This window comes from Arctopsyche grandis, chromosome 2 (genome assembly GCF_051622035.1).
Source record: "Arctopsyche grandis isolate Sample6627 chromosome 2, ASM5162203v2, whole genome shotgun sequence".
Taxonomy (NCBI): Eukaryota; Metazoa; Arthropoda; class Insecta; order Trichoptera; family Hydropsychidae; genus Arctopsyche; species Arctopsyche grandis.
Window position 1 is genome coordinate 20390283 of NC_135356.1, and position 23724 is coordinate 20414006.

The window sequence follows — 23724 nt, forward strand, 5'->3', positions numbered from 1 at the left end:
ACATAATTTACATCATCAATCACAAACCCCGACCGTTGTATTTTTTCAGTACCCATACAAAAGACAACGGACACAACTTGAACCTTACCTTACATATTATATGTAAATATAACACAATAGTTTCACAGCAGAGGGAAAAACTTATAATAATATGGAAAATTGGTAGAATTTTGAATCGCACTTAACATTGAAGTTTATATATGTATATGTAAGTAATTTTTGATTTCTCACAGTTGATTTTGGTCATCAAACGTTTTTGTGGGTGCGTTGCTACCCCGTCTGGGACCCATAACGGACAGAAGCGGTCCGTCCGCCTTCCTATAGTATCTTCCATTTACTGAGGATTCAGCTGGTTGAATTTCGGCGAGTGAGTACGCAGATGCCTGGTGATCATGTCCCTGCGACAGGCTGCGTAAGAACATTGCGGGCACTTATAGGGTTTTTCACCCGTGTGAGTGCGCGTGTGTGTCGACAGGTGGTCAGACCTCGAGAATACTTGACCGCACGTATTACAATTGTACGGTTTCAGGCCCGTGTGCAAACGCATATGTCTTGTGAGCATATCGCTGCGGGCGAAACGTCTCAAGCAGACCTCGCAGCCATAAGACCTGGAGACGGACTGGATGGAGACGCCTTGCTTGGTCCTGTGCATTGAGGCCATGTGCTTAGCCAAACGATGCTGCAGACTGAACATCTGTCCGCAAACTGGACACACGAAAGCCAAGTCGGAGCCTGGTGGCATCTCTTCAACTACTGGAGACACTGACAAATTGTATCTGCAGGCTACTGACTCTTTCGTGGTACGCGATGCGACATCCCCCCTAACAATAGGCACGGGGTAGTTGCCCTGTCCGTGCAGAAGACCCATCGGAATCATCTCCAGAGTGTGCAGCATGAATGGATTGTACCCGATCGTGTTCCTGTTGACGGACAGGTCCAGAGGGGCTTCCTGATCTTCATATTCCATCAATTGTTGCAAATAAGCGGCCAGATTCGGATCACCTACTCCGCTTTCGCATTCTTGAAGACATGAGCCAGGTATGCGGACATCGGCTATTGGTAGTTCTGTTTGTATTTGTGCCTCGCTGGCATTAATTACTTCGTCAATGTCGACGTTTACTTTCACATTGTTATTGTCGCGGTCGATATCTTGCTGCATTTCTAATTGTTGTTGTTGTTGTTGCTGCTGTTGTTGTTGTTGCTGCTGTTGTTGTTGTTGTTGTTGTTGTTGTTGTTGTTGTTCTTCCTGTTGTTGTTGTTGTTGTTGTTGTTGTTCTTGTTGTTGTTGTTGTTGTTCTTCTTGTTCTTCTTCTTGTTGTTGTTGCTGTTGTCGCTGCATTTCTAATTGTTGTTGTTGTTGTTGTCGCTGCATTTCTAATTGTTGTTGTTGTTGTTGTTGTTGTTGTTGCTGCTGCTGCTGTTGTTGCGGCTGCTGCTGTTGGTGCCGTTGCTGCTGCTGTTGCTGCCGTTGCTGCTGCTGCTGCTGTAGCAGCTGCTGCTGTTGTTGCTCTTGTTGTTGTTGCTGTTGTTGCTCCTGTTGTTGCTGCTGTTGTAGTAGTTGTTGTAATTGCTGTTGCCGCAGGACTGCTGCCATTTGCCGTGCCAATTCGTCCAATACGTGAGCGAGACGTTTCTTCCTTTTAGATCGTTTGTTGTTATTGTTCATTCCTGCAGGTACCATAACACTGCAATCTAAAAACATAAAAACATTGAGAAACTATTATTTTCAAAGCAATAAAAGATTTAAATTTTCAGTTTTGTACACCAATAATAAAAAGCAGTAAACCAATTTACGCGTTTATTGAGATTGATTAATATGTATATGTATGTATATCTTGAATGAAATATAATATAAATAAAATAAAATGCTGAAAAAACTAGCAGTAAAGCGGTCGCAAGGTATACTTTCAAAACTTCCATTTTAATAAAATTTTAATTGACCTCCCCCTTCCCCCAAAAGTTAAGTATTAATCGTTAATAAAAGGAGTTAGAGATATATTTTGGATAAATGATATATGTTTACTTGGTTACCACATCAATTAATCAACATGAATTACTAGCATTATTAAATTGTGCGGATGTTATGTTTTTTCCAATAGCTAAGAATGAAAAATGAAACTTTTTATCACAATTTAAATTGAAACGTGTTTTTACACGATAATTATTTTATTTAAAAATATTAGTAATTGCTCATAGATAATTTAATTCTAATTGCTTATAGAATCTGGCTTTTTCGTTTCATATACCTGTACATGTATACCTTCACATAAATGGTTTTCCTAGAAATACACGCAATTTTTTTGTTTTTGTGAAAAAGTCCAAATAAGTTATCAATTATTTTAGTCGCAAATGGTGCAGCGGTTTACATCCATCCATCTACATATACATATATATGTACATATACACATACATACATATTTCAATTTGTGATTCGTTATTGTGTGTAAGCTTCAATGTAATGCACGTTCGGTATTTGTTTTAAAATTACCGTCCATTTTTCACTGGAAGTATACATAATTACATTAAATGCGACTGCCAATTTTCGAATGAAAAATGAATTGGGAAAGTCACGCTATAAAGTGTTTTCGGTAGTCGCCGATACTATAGGTAATTAAAGCTTTTTTATTATGTGTACACATGTGCATATGCAGGGTATGCAGTGGTGTCACCCTAATGGTTTTCATGGGTTTCCGGAAACCCGTTGTTAAAAATCAAAAGTTTCCGGAAACCCGTTATTTAATCTAAAAATTCATACAGTTTTTGTCAAAAATTATACAAATCTTGAAAATTTAATTAACTTTCATGTAATATGAACCTTGGACGAAAAAAAATGTATATATATATATATATATATATATATATATATATATATATATATATTTTAAAAATAATTTTATTGAAAAAAAAATTGGAAACCCGTTGTTCCAAAATTGGGGTGATACCACTGGGGTATGCATGTAGATATATAGATTCTGATTATGATGTTTCTACTCTATGTTAATCATTTTGAATCTTTTCCGGGATTACAGGAATACGGATACCCAATATGGAACCTAATCAATTTGAAGGCGTTATGATATTGATCGTTCACAGTTCAATAAGGACCCAAATTTCTTCTGACTAGAAATCGTAAGTGAAAGTAAAAAGAGGCTAGTAATAAAAAATAATTTCGGCTCTATCGGTATAAATATGTAAAAAGGTTTTCGATATGTTATTTGGACATTATTTCATTAAAAAATATATCATCCCACAAATCCACTCGTTGTGGATATATCCCAAAAATTGAATTGAATAAAAATGAAACCTCTAACATATTGAAAGCTACTTACGCATCATTTTTTTTCGTAAATATATTTGTTTTCATATTTATACGCGTATCTCTGCGAAGTATGCAGTTCACATTTTTATCTTTACTGGGAATTTCATATTTGCCTTTTACATTTGTACCCGTAAAGATTATTTAAAAATAAAAATAAAATGTAAATATTACTTATTTTGCCTAAGAAAAGGTTATATGCGTTGACCCTTGAATGTAAAGCAAAACATTTACGCATAAATGTTTGTAAAAATTAAAAAAAAAAAACCAAAAATATTTAGTAAAAATAGATACATAGGCCTAAAATTTTTTAGAAGGTAAACTTTTTAAAAGCTAATAAAAAGCTTGTAAAAAATATCAGCACGTAATGAAGAATATATGCATATATCTTATATACACACACATATATATATATATATATATATATATATATATATATATATATATATATATATATATATATATCTAATATATAATTTCGAAAGAGACTTTGTATGTATGTATGTTTGTTTGGTTCGTAGACTCCGTGACGTTCAATTTAATAAAAAAACAAATGAATATTCAAATAAACTAAAACTATTCAAATAAATTTAATCAAATGTTTACTATTGGATTAGTCGTGTTTAAGCGGTTTATATTACAAATACCGAGCGGAGCCGGGTAAAAACACTAGTATATAATATAATAAACAACGTAGCCAACAATAAAAATAATATATTATTTTACATTGCTGGAATAGATACTCGTTGTATATAAAAAGTATGTTATGTATGTTCATATGTCATCACAAAGGTTTCATACGGATAGATTTGAATATATGCATGTATGTATGTATGTATGTATACGTATATTCATATGTGCAGGCCTGAAGATAGGGGGTAAAGACGTCGGGACGTCCGATTAACCCTTTATGGTCAAATTTTGATTTTTTTGATTAAAAGGTAAGAAGCGAGATCACAGAAATTGGCTACTGAAAATTTGGGAAAAGATGATCTAAAAATATGTGGTACTACCACGGTAGGGCTAACCGATTACTAAGAAAATCATTACAATAATGTACTTATTTAAAATGGTGGTTTGGTGACAAATGCTGCCATAAAGTTATGACCGAAATTCGTTCCATTTGCCAACATTTTATCCCACTGGCCCGATTAGGGTTGTCGGAATATTTAAATGTCCAATATTCAAGTCATTATCATCATCATCATCATCTACAGCCATTCACCAACCACTGCTGGAAGAAGGCCACTCCAACATGCTTCCACTCGTCTCTGTTTTGCGCAATTCTCATCCATCTCACGCCACACATTTTCTTAATTTCGTCTACCCATCTTCCCTGCGGTCTTCCCTTTACCGCTTTGCATTCTCTCGGGTACCATTCGTCTGTTGTCCGCCTGTCGACAATTCTTCTAGCCACGTGGCCTGCCCATTGCCATTCCAATCTCTTTACTCTATCCACTATGTCCACTACCCTTGTCATACTTCAGTAATTGTCGTTAGAAAACTTAATTCATAATATATTTGAGGATATTTTTTGGACCTTGCAACACTGAAGCAATAAATGTGTGTATATATGTATGTATATATTTCGGAAAAGCAAAAGAAAATGTTTTTGATGATGTTATGAAATTTTACAGATTATTATGAAATTTGCTTTTAGCATATTTGAAAAACTGGTATGAACCTTTAAATAATTATGAAGTTTTATGTGACGTTATCGATAAAACCACCACATTATAAAGAAGTTCTAAAAAAACCGCAGAGTATCTATTTGATTTAGGATTAGAAATAAATGAAAATGACCTCTTAAATCAATATTCTTTTCTAAAACAATAGAATATGACCAAACAACGTTATATATGCCTGCGCATAATGCAAAAACTATATAATTTTATCAAAGATTCATTAAAATATATTTGATCTCAAAAATGTGTCATTTTATTATAAAATGTGGATATTATCACGAGAGGTAGGATAGCCAAGGTGCCGCTCATTGTTCCATTGTTGTAAATCATTTGTAAAAAAGGTTCGACAAACCTTTAATAATGCATTTACAACATTTGAACAATACGCGGCACCTTCTGGGTTCGGGCTTTAAATTTATCACCGCCAAAAGTGTCCCGTATTCATATTTTTTTTAAATCTGGACACCCTACGCAAACACATACATACATATGTATGTGATATATATGTATATATTGTTGAACGCCGAAAATTTACTCTTTGGACAAATTTCAAGTTTGACTTATTGTTAGTGTCAACGATGCATATCTTTGACTTTTGTTTCATGTTTTCTCGGGCTGCATTGTTCCGAAAAAATACAGACGGTACTAAAAGTTTTTACCAAATAAAAAATACATACATATATTTATTTAATGTCGATTGTTCGAGCCACGCATTATCGTATTCAAGTCCCTATGAAATTGTACCTATCAATTCAATTATTTGAAAAAAAAAACAAACTAACATATGGATATTACTATGAGAGTTCTGATAGATTTTTCGCATATTAAAAATATACCTATAAGATTCTCGGGATTCTTTCGGTGGGTCTGTATATATATATATATATATATATATGTATATTGATATACTCGTGAATTCAGTGCGATTTTGATTAATAGAATAGGCAAGGTACTTTTGTAACACGTCTGTATATTAGCATTGAAATTCAGATCCAATTAATTTCTGACTGATCATATTGAATTGCAAGGGAAAGTCAAATCTGAAATAGCCATAGATGGCCTACCATTTGTAATAAATAGCTAGAAGCACAATAGTTGGTGTATATTAGTTTGACGTACACGTATGACATACATTGTATATAAAGTTAATATATGTGCTGTATATTCCACTATGAAATGGCGGAGGAAAATTTTACCTACAGGACAAAAGCAATGCCATTAAATCCTACCATTGCCAAACCTTATAAGCTTAATTTTATGTCGTATAAAATTTTCACGGAATTGTAGTCGACGAAATGACGAAAATCGGATGATGCATTTTTGACAATAAATTTCAAATTTTAGGGCAAAATTGTATTTAGTTTTCAGTAAATAGCGACAATTTTTATACATACATACATATACACACCTAATTCTGCTTTTACAAGTCGGATAAAACGTTTTTACAATATAAGAATGAACAAATGAAGCTTTTTAAAAAAATAAGACGTCTGTTACACAATTCTTGATGCAATCAATTTATAAAATGGACGCTAAAAATTTGTCAAATCAAAATAGGTTTTTTTAATTTGTTACATACAGGGTTACCAGACGTCCCTATTTGAGCGGGACTGTCTCGAATTCAACAGACAAATCCCGAGCCCCGCATTGCCTCTGAAAATCCCGACTTTGTATACGTACAAAAATGTGCGTAAATAGAATTGATAAATTTCAAAAGTAACAAATTTCAATCCATTAAAGACTTGTCCTTGTATACCAAACATGAAAATCGAATTTTCTTCAATTGCAGAATTAACAAAACTATTTCATATTATTTGCAATGTCGACCTAATATACGAAGATGTCTAAAAATCGTTTGCCGGCTAAGAAGAGGTTAGTAATAAAAATGAGAAATGAGAAATGGACAATATTTTTTAAAGATCATCCCGCTTACAATAATGTGATTAAAATTGTAGCCCACATGGCCACATCCTTTCAATTCTACATTCCATTGCAATTTCCAAAAAAATATTTAGTCTAATGAGTGCACCTGGAGAAAGGAGAGAAGCAGATTATTATTAAAAACCGTAGAAGCTGAATTAGTGCAATTGTAATGACTGAAGAAAATTTATATCAAGCAAAGATGGCGGACATATTTTGAAACAAGCTAAAAGCTAGGAAAAAAACTTTTAATACATTTTTATGATTGCACAATTTTTTGCATTTAAAACAAAATGTAATTCCTGTAATTGCATCCAATATATTTTAATAACTATGATTCCTGTGAACTATTCTCATCTACATTATAATTTAAATTAAAACTATTTCTTTCTCTCTTAATTAATTTTTAAACTTCTTTTTTTTTTCTTTTTGATCGTTCGAACTAGTGAATGTCCCGATATGTGATTTTGGAAATCTGGCAACCCTGGTTACATATATATATACATACTATATAAAGATTGTGTAAAATTAAATAAATATGTACTCAAAAAGTTTCAATGAATGTGATGTATAAAAAGATACAAAAACAAAAAGCATTTACAAGTACAAAAGTCTTATAAAACTATTAGGCCGCTAATCGCATTGTTTAGTTTAGAACACAATTTCATTACCTTGTCGCCGTGGTGGTTGGTAGTACAGGAAGCGGCGCCAAAGTCACTACACGCTCGTATGCACTTCAATCTTTTTGTTATTGTCAAATGAAATAAGTTCAGAACTGATATTATCAATTGTTATTATTAGACGCTCAAGTTTTCACTCGCGGGACCGGTACTGCGTTGTTGATCACCAGGAGGTTACTGGAGGGGATCCAATGCAGGACGTGCACCAGCTTTTGAGGAAGGGGAGAAGGCCAGGGGGGGGGGGAGACTTCGAAACTAAGGACATGTATCACGCGGAGCACACGTCCGAACCCGGGCTGCTGTTGTCAGCCACTGGCGAATGGTCTCCACTTGTTGCGGGACTATCAACCCCTCCCTTCCTCCCACGTGTCTGGTAACAGTTCCCCCTCTCCATGTCTATTCCCCGTGTAAACTTTTGCGCATGCTCAGTACGTATTCTTCAAATGCGCACTTTTCACGCCTTAAAAATTTTTCGTATGTCCATTTGTTTATGTTCTACGCTAAAATGATAAGTTCGGTTGGTAAATGTGTGTGTGTATTCAGGTTCGCATGTTGTCGATGCGTAGCCGCCATCTTATGGTCGTAGACTGGGGATGCCATAATTGCCGATATGCCGACCGGGACGCTTGAAAATGGAGTAATTTATTTATGTTTGGACCATTGTAGCATAACCAGAGTACCTAATGCGCCACAATGGTAAAACAATACAGAGAGATGAGAATAGTAAAAGGAAGAGTTAAAAAACTTATAATTTCATCTACAATAAGGTGACCATTCGTACTGACTTTACTATCTGTCTATAGCAGCGATTCCCTTTGACTCGCGTACCACTTGGTAGAAAATTTTGTTAAATTGTACCACCATATAAAAATTATTATATTTCATGAAATCTTTATTGCAAGTGTAATTTTATAGTACTAGTGGTTTTACCCGGCTTCATTCGGTATTTGTAATATAAACCGCTTAAACATGACTGATCTAATAGTAAACATTTAAATCTTAAAGTACAATCATGTACATATTTTCTTTAAATATTCTTAGTTCGTGGTTTATTTAGACTTAAGTATGGGAACACATTTTGTATTTTCATTTTAGTATCGTAGGAAGACGGATAAAGGAGGTGCTAGAATGGTACCCGAGATAATGTAAAATGGTGAAAGGAAAATGGGTGGACAAAATAGGAAAAATGTGTGGAGTGAAATGGATGAGAGTAGCTCAAAACAGAGATCCAGCGGTGAATGGACATTCGATCGATGGATGTTTTGCCGAACAAACATTTGGGCCGACTGTGTATCGAAATAACTAAAAACTCACTGAAAACAGATATGTACATTATTCAGAAGTCACTTCGACCTCATTAAAATTTCATATTTTTACAAGCCTCTTCTATACTTCACTTCGCTAACGATTCAGTATTTTTTCCTACAAACTTACGATCGTTTTGAAACTTTGCCATTTTGTGCGCTTTGGTCAACGATTGAAATTTAAGTCGTTTCTGATAGTTCGATGATCGTAATAGATACGTTTAAAAATTAAAAAGATTTTTTTTGATAAATTTAAACAGCTAAAAATTTCAATTGGCCAAATTTCCATTCAGCCAAATATCCTTTGACCTAATGTCCGTTCGGCCAATCATCCGTCAGTCTATTCAAGTGTCTATTCAGCCAATAGTTCATCGATTGAACATAGAATTATTTAAGCGTGTTGAAGAGCGTTGGATAATGAATGGCTGTAAATGATGATATATGTATACATACATACATAGATAAGGTAAAAATGGGTAGACAAAATAAAAAAATGTGTGGGGTGAGATGGGTGAGAATTGCGTAGTGTGATGACAATTTTGAAGCCCACGGATTTTGAATCCCAGAGCCGTCGCTTCATAAAGATCGCTTATAAAGGTCATAAAGGTTATAAAGGTCATAAAGGTCATACAGGTCACAAGGTGAAAAAGTCAAAGGAAACACGACGAAATAATCGCGAACCAATCGCAGGGACGATTACCTACGTATGTATACATATATGTACATATGTATGTATATGATTAGCTATGGCGACTCGCATCCGACTCGTGTCGCACCTTTCATTCTCACATTTACTTGTTTTTCTTAGTTATTTTTATCGTATGATATTTCGACGAGTTTTCCCTACATTTCTTCAAATGTGAGAATCACCATGTCAATACATAAAATATTAAAATATCACAAAAAATAATTTAGAGGGTGTGTTTTTAACCTAAGTGCCATAGTATAGATCGGGCATGCTAGCGTTTTTTATCACGTGCAAGCATCCTAACTTATGACTAGTTTTCGGTTAGTCAAAGGCTATTGTCAATTACTGTTGTCCTACAAAACTTAAGAGCAAAAAAAAGGTTGACAATTGTCAAGCCTTGTTTTTGGGCAAAAGCACCCTGACCGCTTTTCCTTACTTATGATCAGAGGTAGGCGTTCGGTCGATGCTTTTCGCACAAAAAATGGTTCTCTATTTTCAACCGAGCTTTTTTGCTGTCTTGCTTTGAGCACTGATGGAGCAGTCTATTGTTATTTAAAAAGCACCCAGCCAACGCCGAAAACTGACAGATTCATACATATGTACATGTGACAACTGACAATACAATGACTGGAACACAGATACACAGATCTTTAAACCGGGACGTATGGCAGTCTTATCGTAGACACATGGTCTACGTTCAGAGTTGCCAATTTTAAATTTCACCCGAGTTTATTGAATCAAATTAAAATCCATTCGACAGCTATTTTCAATTCTTTAAACTATTTTTTTCATGAATAGAGTTAAAATGGAAAATGTGATAAATCGGAAGTATGCATATTAACCCTCCCTCACCGAAGTGGGATATGCAAGTGCTCCAATTTTTACGTTTTTCGTAATAACTATGTTGTTTTCAAAGCTATACACCCTATATTTCTTGTATTCCCAGAATGAACTACAAGACATTTATTTTAATCGATTTTGTATGATTTTGTATAAAGAAAAGGGGTACATCGCAAAACAATTCATTTATACATTTCTAAGTTCCAAAGTAGGATTTAAAGGCGGTAGCGATAAGTCATGTTTTTGACTGTTCGCTTGCATATTATTTTTGATCGACGAATCAATGCGAAAGAAAGAGACAGCTATATTTTCATAAGCTATTGTTTCGTCGCTTGAATGTATTATTTTAATTCAGGTGTTCAACCCCACTGTTTTATTTGTTTACCCGAATCTAAAACAAGAAAAAAATCACACATCTGAAAGTGAGGATTTCATTAAACTAGTGATCGCGTAGCGTATTGAATTTGTTCCAAGTTCCAAGAATTTCACGAACCGGAAATATATGTAGTTACATAGACTTTATGAACCGAGCTATATTCTGAGATCTGATAGATGATTATATTGTCTTTGATTTATATATAACTAGTGGTTTTACCCGGCTTCGCTCGGTATTTGTAATATAAAAAGCTTAAACATGACAAAACAATCTAATAGTAAACAATAATTTGTTTTTTTTATTAAATTTATTTGAATTGAAAAAAAATAATATGCAACGATATCGATATCGTCATAGAAACTTTGATTTTTTTTCGATGCTTCCACCCAAACCTTTAAGCCTTACATACAAAGTCTCTTTCGAAATTATATATTAGATATCTATTATTGTTTGATGTATAATATGTATGTTTAAACTTTTCCCGAAAGCCCTAGCTAATTTTCATACGTATTCATTACATTAAGAAACACATTATTATTTTTTGATTGGAATTATTCGTATTGAAGATGCTTATAATGACTATTTTTAACAGATTTCGTAGCTTATTTTTGACTATAATGGGTGTCAGTAAAAAAATCAAGAATCTCTATTTTATAACAGTCTTCAATATTTTGGTATGCGGAATCAAGATTTTCAGAATTCCCAACTCTTTACCAATATCTAAGCTACGGCATTTCGATATGTGATTCAAGTAAGTACATTCAACATTCAAGATTACATTAAGTTTCGCATGTATTTTTTATTTGTCATTAGTTTGAGACGTGAAAAACATACGTGGTATTCTAATTTAGACCAGACCAATCCCGATAGATAACACAAATACATTAAGAGTATTATTTAAGGTAGAAATAAGTCGATTAGCGCTATACATATATTTAATATTATGTTTGAAAAGCGTTGACGCGATTTTTATTTCAATAGATAAGTATCGTCTTTCTTATCTACATATGTACATACATTGCATTTTTGAAAGTCTTTTGAAATCGCAAAAACTCACGTTTCTATAATACATTGAAGATAGCAAATGGCTCGACCTATGCATGTATACAAGTATATAATTAAAATAAAACTACGGAAATATCATGTAGACTCAACGTGTATTACGTATATAGGCGTACGAATATGTTGGAATTATAAGTACATAAATATTATTGAGTATCGGAAGAGTGGATTTTCTTTTCAATACGTATTCTTTCTTTGAAGATTTGAGTACAATATACTAAATATATGTACATGTACGATCAAAATAATATTATTCTAAGACTTATTCAATGCACAAAGAAAATAAAATAGTTCCGCATACGAAGATTTTGTAGAAATATATATAATAGTTAATCCATTTATACTTGGGTATATGGATGTGCATATACATACATAAGTATATGATCATATACATAATAAGGGAGTTCTTTGAACTCGTGCTTATTTTTAAGTTATATTTTATGTAAATATATATACATATGTATGTACATGCCAGTGGCATGCTGTCATTGGACTAAAGAGACTAGGCTAGTCCCCTAAAATCTTTTACCTAAAATTTAAAAATATAAAAAATTCAATTACAATAAATTCAAATTGTTGTCCAAATTGATATATTTCACTCGGATTAGTGAAGTTCAGAAACGGGAATCAGCCCTGTCTGAAGTGGTTGATTGTTATTGTATGGTTCGCCGCGTCGTTCGCTTGCACGGGCTCGCCGTATCAATTTTTATCGAATGACTTTAATAAATGCTTGAAGAGACGAGTAAGTCTCTAAGTTCCGTACAAATATGGCAAGGAACTCAAATAACGAGGCCTTAAGTTTTGATTAAGATTAAGTTTTGAAGATAAAGAAAGATGCTAATGAGAAAGATAGGCTACTTAGGATATTTCTGTTAGCACAAAAATGATAAATTATACTCATCACTTCAAGATAGATTATTATAATTCAAAAATTGAAAATATTTTGTATGTCCATACCTACCTAGTTTAAAAGTGACGGCACGCTACTGATACATGAATCTGTATTATAAAATCTCTCTGTATTATAAAATCTGTAAAAATAACAACCCTATTTATTTTATGAAGAGCATTTCGTTTCAAAAACGTCGAAATTAATTTATTACTAAGTAATATAATGAACTTCTTATCGTCGCGACGATGCATCAATCATATTAATTTTGAAATGTTAAGTTTTACAAAATTACGATATTGTATGCCAAAACGATTCGAAAGAATAATAAAAAAATTGTATCTTTTCATGGTGGATTTTGACCGTGAAATGTAATAAAATATGCAATTGAAAAATTTGCATATCGTGACTATTCATAGAATCCCACATGGGTTAACAAATTGTTATGTATGCTGAAAATCGCGATTTAAAAATCGATTTTGGTTTGTTAAATTTGTTATAAATGCATTCAAATTCCATGAATGTATAACGAATTGTATTTACGGCTGCGAACAAATTTCGATTCGTTATGTAATCCTATTTAATTCAACAACGATTTTTCAATTTTCAAAAAATTCCAGTATACATGAACTGTAATTAAAAAAATAATTTTATCGTCCTAATTACACAATAAAAAGGACCTACGTGCTATTTTTTAGATTTTGAGATAGTACACCGGTTTTTGTTAATGCATTCTATTTTACAACAATTGTACAAGCAATACAAACTTGCTTTTGATATACACTTTTAAAAAGCCTTTTTGGTGGACTTAGATCATATATTTAAAAATTGTCCCTGGCATATATGTACATATCTAGAACGTATTTCTGTCATAAAACCGATTTTAAATTTTTTGGCCCTTAGGGTATTTTTTATTTCCGGTATTCATATTAAGATATTTAAATATCATTTTCGTAAAAGATTATGCTTGTTAGGTTTCTCAAGTTTAATTTATCACAAATTTATCTATAGAAATGTCAAGTTGTTTCGGGTATAATAAAGGAATAATTGAATATCTAAGCTCAATTTGAAACTAAAGATCCCAATACCATTTATCGATAATGAAATAGATATTATAACATAATCAATAATTCAAAAACACATACATAGCTGGCAAGTAAGAATTATTTTATAAAAACATTCAATAACAGGTTTCTGGAAATTTTAAACTAAGCGTTCAGGAAACTCTAGGATACCACTGGATGACAGCAATGGGTACATATCAAAATAGAAAATATATGAATATATTATAAACATAATATATATGGACATATATAGAACATTTGAACTGAAAATGGATATACTTAAAACATCCATTCTACTCATTCATTGATTTATTTCTTACTGTGCTTTTATTCCCCGAAACAAGCGAATGCTGAATTATCTATGTATTGATTTATTTTTTTTGAATATTCTATTTTTTAGTCAATAATTACTTAAATTTAGGACAAATTATATACATGTCCGGTAGTAAATAAGAAGAAATAAAGAGACATGAAATTAGGATGAAGTTCATTTGAAAGAATAAATGTCATTTTTATTAAAACAAAAATGCCACTTTACCTGAAGAAAAAGATATTCAATCAATGTGTTTTGCCAATGACGTACATATGCATAATAATATACAAACTTGGACATTGAACGCCAAGATGTTACACAAAGTCTAATGCACTAAAATAAGTATGGAACGCTTTATGATTGGCATAACAAGGAAATAAAGGAAACGGAATACGTGGGTGAGGAGTATGACAAGGGTAGTGGATATATGTACGAGATTGAAATGGCAATGGGCGGGCCACGTGGCTAGACGAATGGACGAAAGGTGGACAAAAGAAGTGCTAGAATGGTACCCGAGAGAATGCAAAAGGGTAATAGGAAGACCGCAGAGAAGATGGATAGACGAAATTAGGAAAATTTGTGGGGTGAAATGGATGAGAGTTTCGCATAAGACGAGTGGAAGCATGTTAGGGAGGTCTTCATCTAGCAGAGGATGGTGAATGGCTGTAGATGATGATGATGATGATGATATTATGACTGTTTTATATTTATGTTTTATATCAGGCGTAATAGCGACATAGCAGTTATCCCAAACCAATCTTCTAGACACATTACCAACCTACCGATAATTCTGATTAAGGCTTTAAATACGACTCAAATTATGATTACCAAATTGAGGTAATCATAATTTGAGTCGTACATGAAGGTAAAAAATAATTTAACTATCCATTTATGCAAAAATGAATATTTGTTTATTTGTACAGTATATGTATAGTCAACCTTCCTGTTATCCTTTAAGTACGAATGGAAAATAATAATACGAGTGGAATAAAATAATACAGAAATGGAATTATTTCAATAAAATAATACACGGAAAATAATACACGTAAGAAAAAATTGTAAGAAAACACAATACAGAACATAACATCATCTTACAATTTCACGATTTCTTTTCTTTTTTTAAATTTCTTATGATTCTTATTTTGCTGAACCCATCCATCGCATTTTAATATGAGAGTTGATTTACATGTACATACATATATTTGCGTAGAACCAGCAAATTTGGTACACTATCTCACGGTACTCTCTCTCTCTCTCTCTCTCTCTCTCTCTCTCTCTCTCTCTGGTTTATACTATAGACAGGTTTTGAAAGGGTTCTGAAATTTCTGAAGGTTTTTTTATCCACGTTTTATCCGCCTCTGTAACGCCATCTGTACGATATAAAAACAAACATGATACTTTTTCACTATTGTTGAAATTTGTCTTGTCAAAAAATTATTGATTTTTAAAATAACGCTCACGACATGTCTCAAGTCTATTATGATAAGGGGAGTATATAATAACTTTATTTTTGATAGTGTTCACTAAGTACACGGAACTTTAATTTGGCTATTTTACACTTAAAATTAGATACTATTCAAAATATACATACTATATCTATATTTTGAATAATTTTTACTTTTTTTTGAATACTTTGAAATTTAAAATAAATACTTATATTATATGATTGTCCATGCGTTTAATATGTATGTATGTATGTATGTATATACACATGACCACAATTCATTCGAAGTGTATGTACAAAGTGTTCCGGTGTCGAGTTGCCTGGGCGGCGGGGGTGTACCATTGGAAATAAACATTTCCTGATCGGTTTTGCTATTTCTGAGTGGGCGGCAGTTGCAATAGCAATGCAAATAAAAACGCACAATAGGACGGCTGCATCACTTGCATTCTTTGTTTGCGGCGTTCTATATATGAAGGTGCGTCTGTCCGTACATCTCTGACTCACTTAAAGACTAAGAATAAAGTCCAGCAGCCAAGTGAACGGCTCGAATGTAACAAATTATCTCTTTTTACGGACTTTTTTATTCCTTCTTAATTGCAGAATCGATTTCGTGTTAAATTTATTTTTTATTATTGATCAAGTAGTGAAATGTAATAGGGAAGGGTTTACTCTAGTAATTTCCAATGCTTTTTGAAGGGTGTCATGCAAAAGTGGGTAGTGAGTGACCAGTGGCGTGTCGTCATTGAACTAGAGGGACTAAGCTAGTCCCCTAAAAATATCAACATTAAAATCGTTGTCGATATTGATATTGTTCACTCAGATTAGCTCAGAATACGGTACTGGTTTTGGGGTAATGGTAGTGGTAGTGGAACAAATCAGTGCGGAGCGCGCGAAAGCAAATAACGAGGCCTTAAAATGTTGCATTCTCGGTCGATTGTCCAAGAAATCATTCGGAAGATTAAGTTTTTAAGTCAAACAAGATGTTATTAAGAAAGATATGATATTTCTGGTTTATTTTGTCATTGCTAGTCCCAGTTTTAAAAGTCATGGCACACCACTGCTAGTGACAGCATTTTTGGTGAATAGGATGGATTCTTGTCCTTTCAATTTTGGTTTCTGCCCTGATAGGATACGTGTGATTTGGATTTTGTTACCATTCAGATTTTCCAAGAATAGGAATCAAGAAAAGTTATGAATTTACTTCTATAAATTCAATAAAGTCGTAGCCAAAATATATAACTTGTATTTCATTGTTCAATAGCTTTAAATGCATTCGGTCAAATGGTCAGTAAATAAATTCGGGGTAGTAAACAAACGGTCAGTTATTATAAGCAGTTATCGATTGGTCGGTATTTCAATTTATTTTGACAGTTGATTCGCAATTTGACATCTGAAGTTCTATTGTGCCATTACGCCTAATGAAATGATATTTTTGAAGCCGGGTTTTGAAATATATGTACGTATGCGTGACTTTCTAACTTTATAGAATGGACTACTAGAATGGTCACTGATCGGTCAATTGTAATTAATAATTGAATAAAACTTTATTTACCAAATTATACAAATCACACCAGCTTTTTATCCCTTCTTTGAGATCGTCCAAAGAGAGGACTTCATAGTTAGTATGGAACTACGAAATATATTTAACATTTGATTATTTGGGTTCGTGTTCGTACATATGATAATATAATTTACATGATTACTTAATATTAGCCATTTCGTGCATGTATATATGTATGTATTCAAACTGCCGCGGTTCGAAGGTATGTATTAAAAAATGTAAAGATGCAGAAAGCTTGGAGATCGATGCGCATTTTACTATTTGTGTTTAACTTTTTCAACGATTATTCGATATTTTTTACTTTTTCTATGATCATGCTAAAATTCAAACTCGAGATTTTGACTGATTCGAAAAAAATATGTGTGTGTGTCTGTGTATTTTGGGGATATTTTGAACACCGTTCGTCCAATCGAACTGAAACTTAGTATCGGATACTGAAATTATTATCGATATGACGTTATTTTTTTTTTCAATTTTTTAAGTTGGCCGGAAAATGTACCTCCGGAAATGATAATTCCAGAAAATCCAGAAACCGCTAACCGAATCAGACTGAAACTTTTTTACATGTAATAGAAATTATAAATTTTACACCGCAATATTTTTTAAATATTTTTACCTCAACCAGAATCGAGTTTTTCAATCTATGTTTTTATCAATCGATGTTTTTATCAGAAATATGTTAGTTTATTGAACTGAAATTTTATAATTAAACATGCTAATAAGGATGATATTAATTTATGATCATTGACCTGTGTAATTCGATTGATCGCTTTAATAAATTCATCGAGACAATTCTAAAATACAAATGTCGTTGCAAAGTTGTCGTCATTTACTGTAGCATGAATTGTAAAACGCAGTAATATCAAATGCTTAATGCAAATTTCCATGGGGCTGCTCCGTAAGGGTTTTCACACAAGTCAAATTTATCGAATAGAATTTAGTTGTTAAGAAGAGAGAAAATAATTGAAATATATTATATGAGAACGGTCAATATTCCGTCGTTTTCACAATAATAAGATGTACGTACATATGTATGTATGTATAACTTAAAATAATACATGTTGAATGCACTTAACTTAAACTACCCAAAATTTGCAAAGCCCTTAATGTTTTTTTCAGCAGTAACATTTAAGGACTTTTATTTACATATATGTATATCTATGTATGTACAGTAAATTGATTGTAAGGAAATCGTTTTCGCTTTGATTTTCGATCATACATATGTACAATTCTCATAAAATATTTTTTGACATTGTAATATAAAATTGTATAGGTATTAATTAATTTATGTACATATATTAGCTTTGAATTGTGCTAAAAATGTTTGACTCCAAATTACAAAAATGTCAGGCAGAAATAGAACAATTGTTCGTGCGTTTGTGGAGATTTTATTTTTAGAAATAACAATGTGTTTTTAAAATAAGCCTAAATAATAATAATCTTACAATTAAAAAAGATTTTTTTTAATAAAAGACAATTATTTTTAAACGACGATTGAAATTTATTCAACGACTGAAATTCACCGAAGCCGGAATTTTAGTATAACTTTAAATGTATAAAATATTTAGCGCACTATCAATTTTTGCGAATTGAATAAATCTACGTTCAACGTAATATATATATATATTTTTTACTTGTTCTTGCTTGCATAAATATTTTGATAATAAAACTTTGAGGCGAATATTTTATACCTGGAAAATGTTGGCAACTTGAGCAATTCAGTATTAAAAATAGTGAAATGTTATATATTTTATTCTTAAGCTACATTAATATATTTAGTGTCAACCCTAATTTTAAACCCATACGAAGCGTGATGTGAAATTTGTACACACATACATACATGCTGTAATTTCGCAATACATACATACATGTACAACAACTCTCTGATATAAAGGTAAGTAATATATGTATTAAAATAATGACCTGTATGCACATAATTGTGCATTCGGTAAAATATCGCAATTCGACCAACAGAATTAATAATTTAAAATTTAATTAACTTTCGTTGAAAAAAAATCTTTTGTTTTTGTCGGTCGATCATGTGAACGAAGTGATATGCAGCGTCTCTTTCCACGATATACGATTCCAAGACGGAGAGACGGAGCATGGTGAGTGAGTACTTCGCAAACACTCACCAAGCTCGGTCTCTTTCCACGATATACATATGTACGATTCCAAGGGGAGAAAGAGAGACAGCATGGTGTTAACAACGAGTACTTCGTACGCACGCACGCACGCACGCATTAGACTTTTATTATTTACGATAATAAAATCACGCAAAAAAATAAACCACAATTCCTCATTTACATATACATACATTGAGGAAAACGCCGTGTTTTCGTTTGTATTCAATTGCTCATCTTTCCTCACTTAATCTCATAAGATCACTCACCTTGTGATCGATCCTCCGCTTGTGAATTGGGTATGTGAGAAGGTAGATAGTAAAATGGGTTCATGTTCGTTTATATGTACCTCCACCTCACTCGGCTATCGAAAATGATTTGTTTTTGAAAATCGGCTTCAGGTGCCATAGGGGGAATATCCCCTTTCTCCCCCACCCGCCCTCTCGGTCTCCCCGTTTTTCGTAATAGGGAAGCACCCCTGCTTTGATTTGCGTCAAGTCACCCCTGCCCCGCTTGGAATTGCTCAATACCTCGCATTGCCCCCACACACCTGGTCATGTGGCCCGTCAAACACCATACTATTTGCATACATCTAAGTACATACATACATATCCTGAATATGTCTTCCATGTCCAAATTGAAAATATCGGATGATTTTAGTTAGGTTTTTTGGTATAATAACATTTTTGCTACGATTTATTCTAAATTTGAATTTTCAAATTTAGAATAAATCTTTTGAACTTTCAAAAGAAATTCTAGTTATAAATTCAAACCAGATTTTTAGAGGCTATTCCGAGAATTCATCGATAGATTAAGCAAATAAAGCGAACGACTTGATAACGATCAATTTTTGAACCCCTTTTTTTCCAAATAGCATTGCCTATCATTTCAACAATACATGGGAACTGAAAAACGTGAATTGCTCAATTGTTATTATACGCAAGAGATATCTTACAGGGTTTTTGCACAAATATGAACGTACAACAAATAAGCTGTTATATTTTAAAGTGGCATAAGTGCATTTTTCTTCATTTCGAGAAACATTTCGCAAAACATTACATATAATGTTTTACATTTAAAATTATTTAAAATACTGGTGGCCAAATTATTTAAAATACGTTTATTCTGCTTTTCCGAGATCCTGGACGTGTCGAAGAGGTTTTTTCCCGTTTTTTTTTCACAGTAAACTTCCCAGAAGGTTCCATCGTAATCGGTTCAGTAGGTTAGAGGAGCCTATTCGAGACAGACATACAGAAAAACATTAAATTTTATATATATATATATATATATATATATATATATATATATATATATATATATATATATATATATATATATATATGGAGTTCGGTCTTTCGTGTCATGTGAGGAGGACGTGCTTCTGCGTTCCTCCCGCTATTACTCGCTTAAACCCGGCTATTGCACGAAATTTAACTTAACCATCTAATCACTTATTTTACTAATTGCATCCTAGTATAATTTATGTGTAAAAATAAACAGCAAATCGGTCGTAAAAAGCGGTTTTATATCAGTTATTTCGAAAAATTTTGTGCTAATTTTTGTGTCAAATCGGTGTCAAACGAGATACATCTCCCTACCTGAATACAAAAAAAGGGTCCTTCGCCAGCCAAGTCGGTCCCACAGAAGCAATAAATCTTCCACATAATTGCTTCCAGCCAAAAATCTTTAACGAACTTTACTTAATAGAATAATAGCAAACAGAAACGGTGTTTCCCAACTGTCTATCAGTTCTTTTTCATATTTAAATTATATTAAAGTAATTCGTGTAATTTTATATACTTTACTAAAGTTATTATTAAAATATTAAATTGCAAACCGCACTCACATATATAAATCCGTTGTCTCCAAAGAGGCGTCTCACGATAAAGATCTGTAAAAAAGTAGTATAACAATTGCTAATCTATTATTATCATAACTAACTACTTTCACTTACAAAGTAACCCTGTTAAATGGCATGTAATAACTCATAAGTGATCCAAGTGATACCTAGGATGACTATATGTCAAAGCTGACCACAGAGAAGAGTTTATGGCGGTAAGAACTCACTCCTTGAATGGAAATCTCTCTCAAGTACCGCCTTTTTCTCAACACATCTTGGATAAATGCGAGAAAAATAATATCCAAACCTCCAACAAGGTAAGAGTGACGATGGATGATAGCTTAGCTAATAGAAACCTGTATTTAGCCACGTACAATGTAAGAACGTTATCGAGTGAAGGAAGTGTGCTTGCATTAGAGAATGAACTAGAAAGTATCAAATGGGATTTAGTAGGACTTAGCGAAGTAAGACGAAAACAGGAAAACCAAATAATCCTAAAAAGTGGTAACTGTCTCTACTGGAGAGGGCTACCAAATGGTAGAATAGGAGGAGTAGGGTTTCTCATCAATAAGAGAATAGAAAGAAATATTATAGAAATAAACGACATATCGGAACGTATATGCTATGTAGTATTAAGAATCTCGAGCAGGTACACTTGTCAAATCTTCCAAGTGTACGCCCCCACATCTAGCCACCCAGACGAGGAAATAGAAGACTTCTACGAAAAACTACAGGGCGCATACGATAATAGCCGCCACCACTTTAAAATAATCATGGGCGACTTTAACGCAAAAATAGGACAAAAGGCAAACACAGAAAGAGCAGTAGGCAATTTTGGTACCGGCCAAAGAAACGACAGAGGCGATCGCCTCATAGAATTCGCAGAACACAACAGGCTCTTCATCACTAATTCATTTTTCAGGAAAAACACCAACAATAAGTGGACTTGGGAGAGTCCTAAAGGAGACAGAAACGAGATCGATTTCATCCTAACAAATGCCCTGCACTCCGTTAAAGACGTTAGTGTTTTAAGTAAAGTAGATATAGGCAGCGATCACAGATTAGTCCGTGCCAAGATGGCCATTAATATAAATTGCGAACGTAGGAAATTAATAAAAGGATGCAGTAACTCTCCAGATTTCGCTCAACTAAGGTCTAGGAAAAAGGAATTCGAACTCGAACTTGGAAATCGATACGGGAAATTAAACCCAGAAGCAGACATCGAGGAATTGAACACTGTAATTAGTTCGGTTCTAACCTCAACAGGTAAGAAATTAGGTGGTTTCAGGAAACAGATTAAATTAAGCAAAATTTCAGCGGAAACAAAAAACCTAATTAAGCATAAAAGGAATTTAGATAGGGATAATAATAAGCAAGAATACAATCTAGTAAATAAGGAAATTAAGAAGAGAATAGTCAGGGATGTCAGGGATTTTAACAGCAAGCTAATAGAAAATACCATTAAGAATAACCGTAGCCTGAAAAAGTGCAAACAGGATCTTTTCTTAGGCAAAAACCAAATGATCGCAATCAGATCAGAGAGCGGAGTAATAATTAGGAATAGAGAAGAAATCATAGACAGAGTTTACACGTTCTATGCAAAACTATACGAGAACGACAACGGCCAATTCCCCACTCTGGAATCGACACACGGCCAAAGGGTTCCTGCAGTATTGCCTAGCGAAGTAGAGGCCGCGCTAAAAACTGCAAAGAATGGTAAAACCCCAGGGGAAGATAATATTCCCATCGACTTACTAAAATGTGGCGGCCCCCCCCTAATTAATATCTTAGCTAGGCTTTTCAGCAAATGCATCCAGAACCAAGCTATACCAGAAGGATGGAATAACGCAACTATCATTTTAATACACAAAAAAGGCGACAAAAGCGATATCAAGAACTACCGACCCATTAGTCTACTTTCAGCGGTCTACAAGCTCTTCACGAAGGTTATTACAGAAAGGCTGAAGAATATCCTCGACGAGAACCAACCTATAGAGCAGGCAGGGTTTAGGGCAAATTTCAGCACAATGGACCACCTCCAAGTAGTTGGCGAACTAATCGAGCGCGCCAACGAATATCAACGGCCACTGTGCCTAGGTTTCGTCGATTATGAGAAAGCCTTCGATACAGTTAGTCATAATGCAGTACTTAACGCTCTAAAAACACAGGGAGTGCCGGAACCCTATGTGGGACTGTTAGCTACAATATATAAGAATGCCACAGCTTCAGTTAAAATTTTTTCAGGTACAGATAGATTTAGCATAGGAAAAGGAGTAAGACAAGGAGATACAATCTCGCCCAAGTTATTCAACGCGGTGCTTGAGGGAGTTTTCAGGAAATTGGATTGGGATACAGCCGGAGTAAGCATCAATGGTCGCTTTTTGAGTCACCTTCGGTTCGCAGACGATATAGTTTTAGTAGCTCGTGATTCAGCTGACCTACTTATCAGACTAACACAGCTGGACAGGGAAAGTAGAAAAGTAGGATTAAAAATTAACGTAGATAAGACTAAACTAATGTTCAATAGTTATTGCATGCCTGATAGCATCCCCTTAGATGATAAACCAGTAGAAGTAGTAAATAATTATTTATATTTAGGTCAAATAATTGACATGTCTG

At 33.5% G+C, this 23724-nt stretch overlaps 1 protein-coding gene across 1 annotated transcript; it reads right to left on the minus strand.

Moving 5' to 3' along the window:
* Positions 1–334: 334 nt before the first annotated feature.
* LOC143922312 (uncharacterized) lies at positions 335–7918 on the minus strand. The gene is made up of 2 exons (XM_077445538.1): positions 7593–7918; positions 335–1692 (listed from the first exon to the last, which is right to left on the minus strand). The coding sequence occupies exon 2, from the start codon at positions 1679–1681 to the stop codon at positions 335–337; it is 1347 nt and encodes a 448-aa protein (XP_077301664.1). The 5' UTR covers positions 1682–1692; positions 7593–7918.
* Between the last annotated feature and the right edge of the window lie 15806 nt (positions 7919–23724).

What these genes read in the sequence shown, in the direction of transcription:
- LOC143922312 (XM_077445538.1), bottom strand. Translation starts at nt 1,681, where the DNA reads ATGGTACCTGCAGGAATGAACAATAACAACAAACGATCTAAAAGGAAG.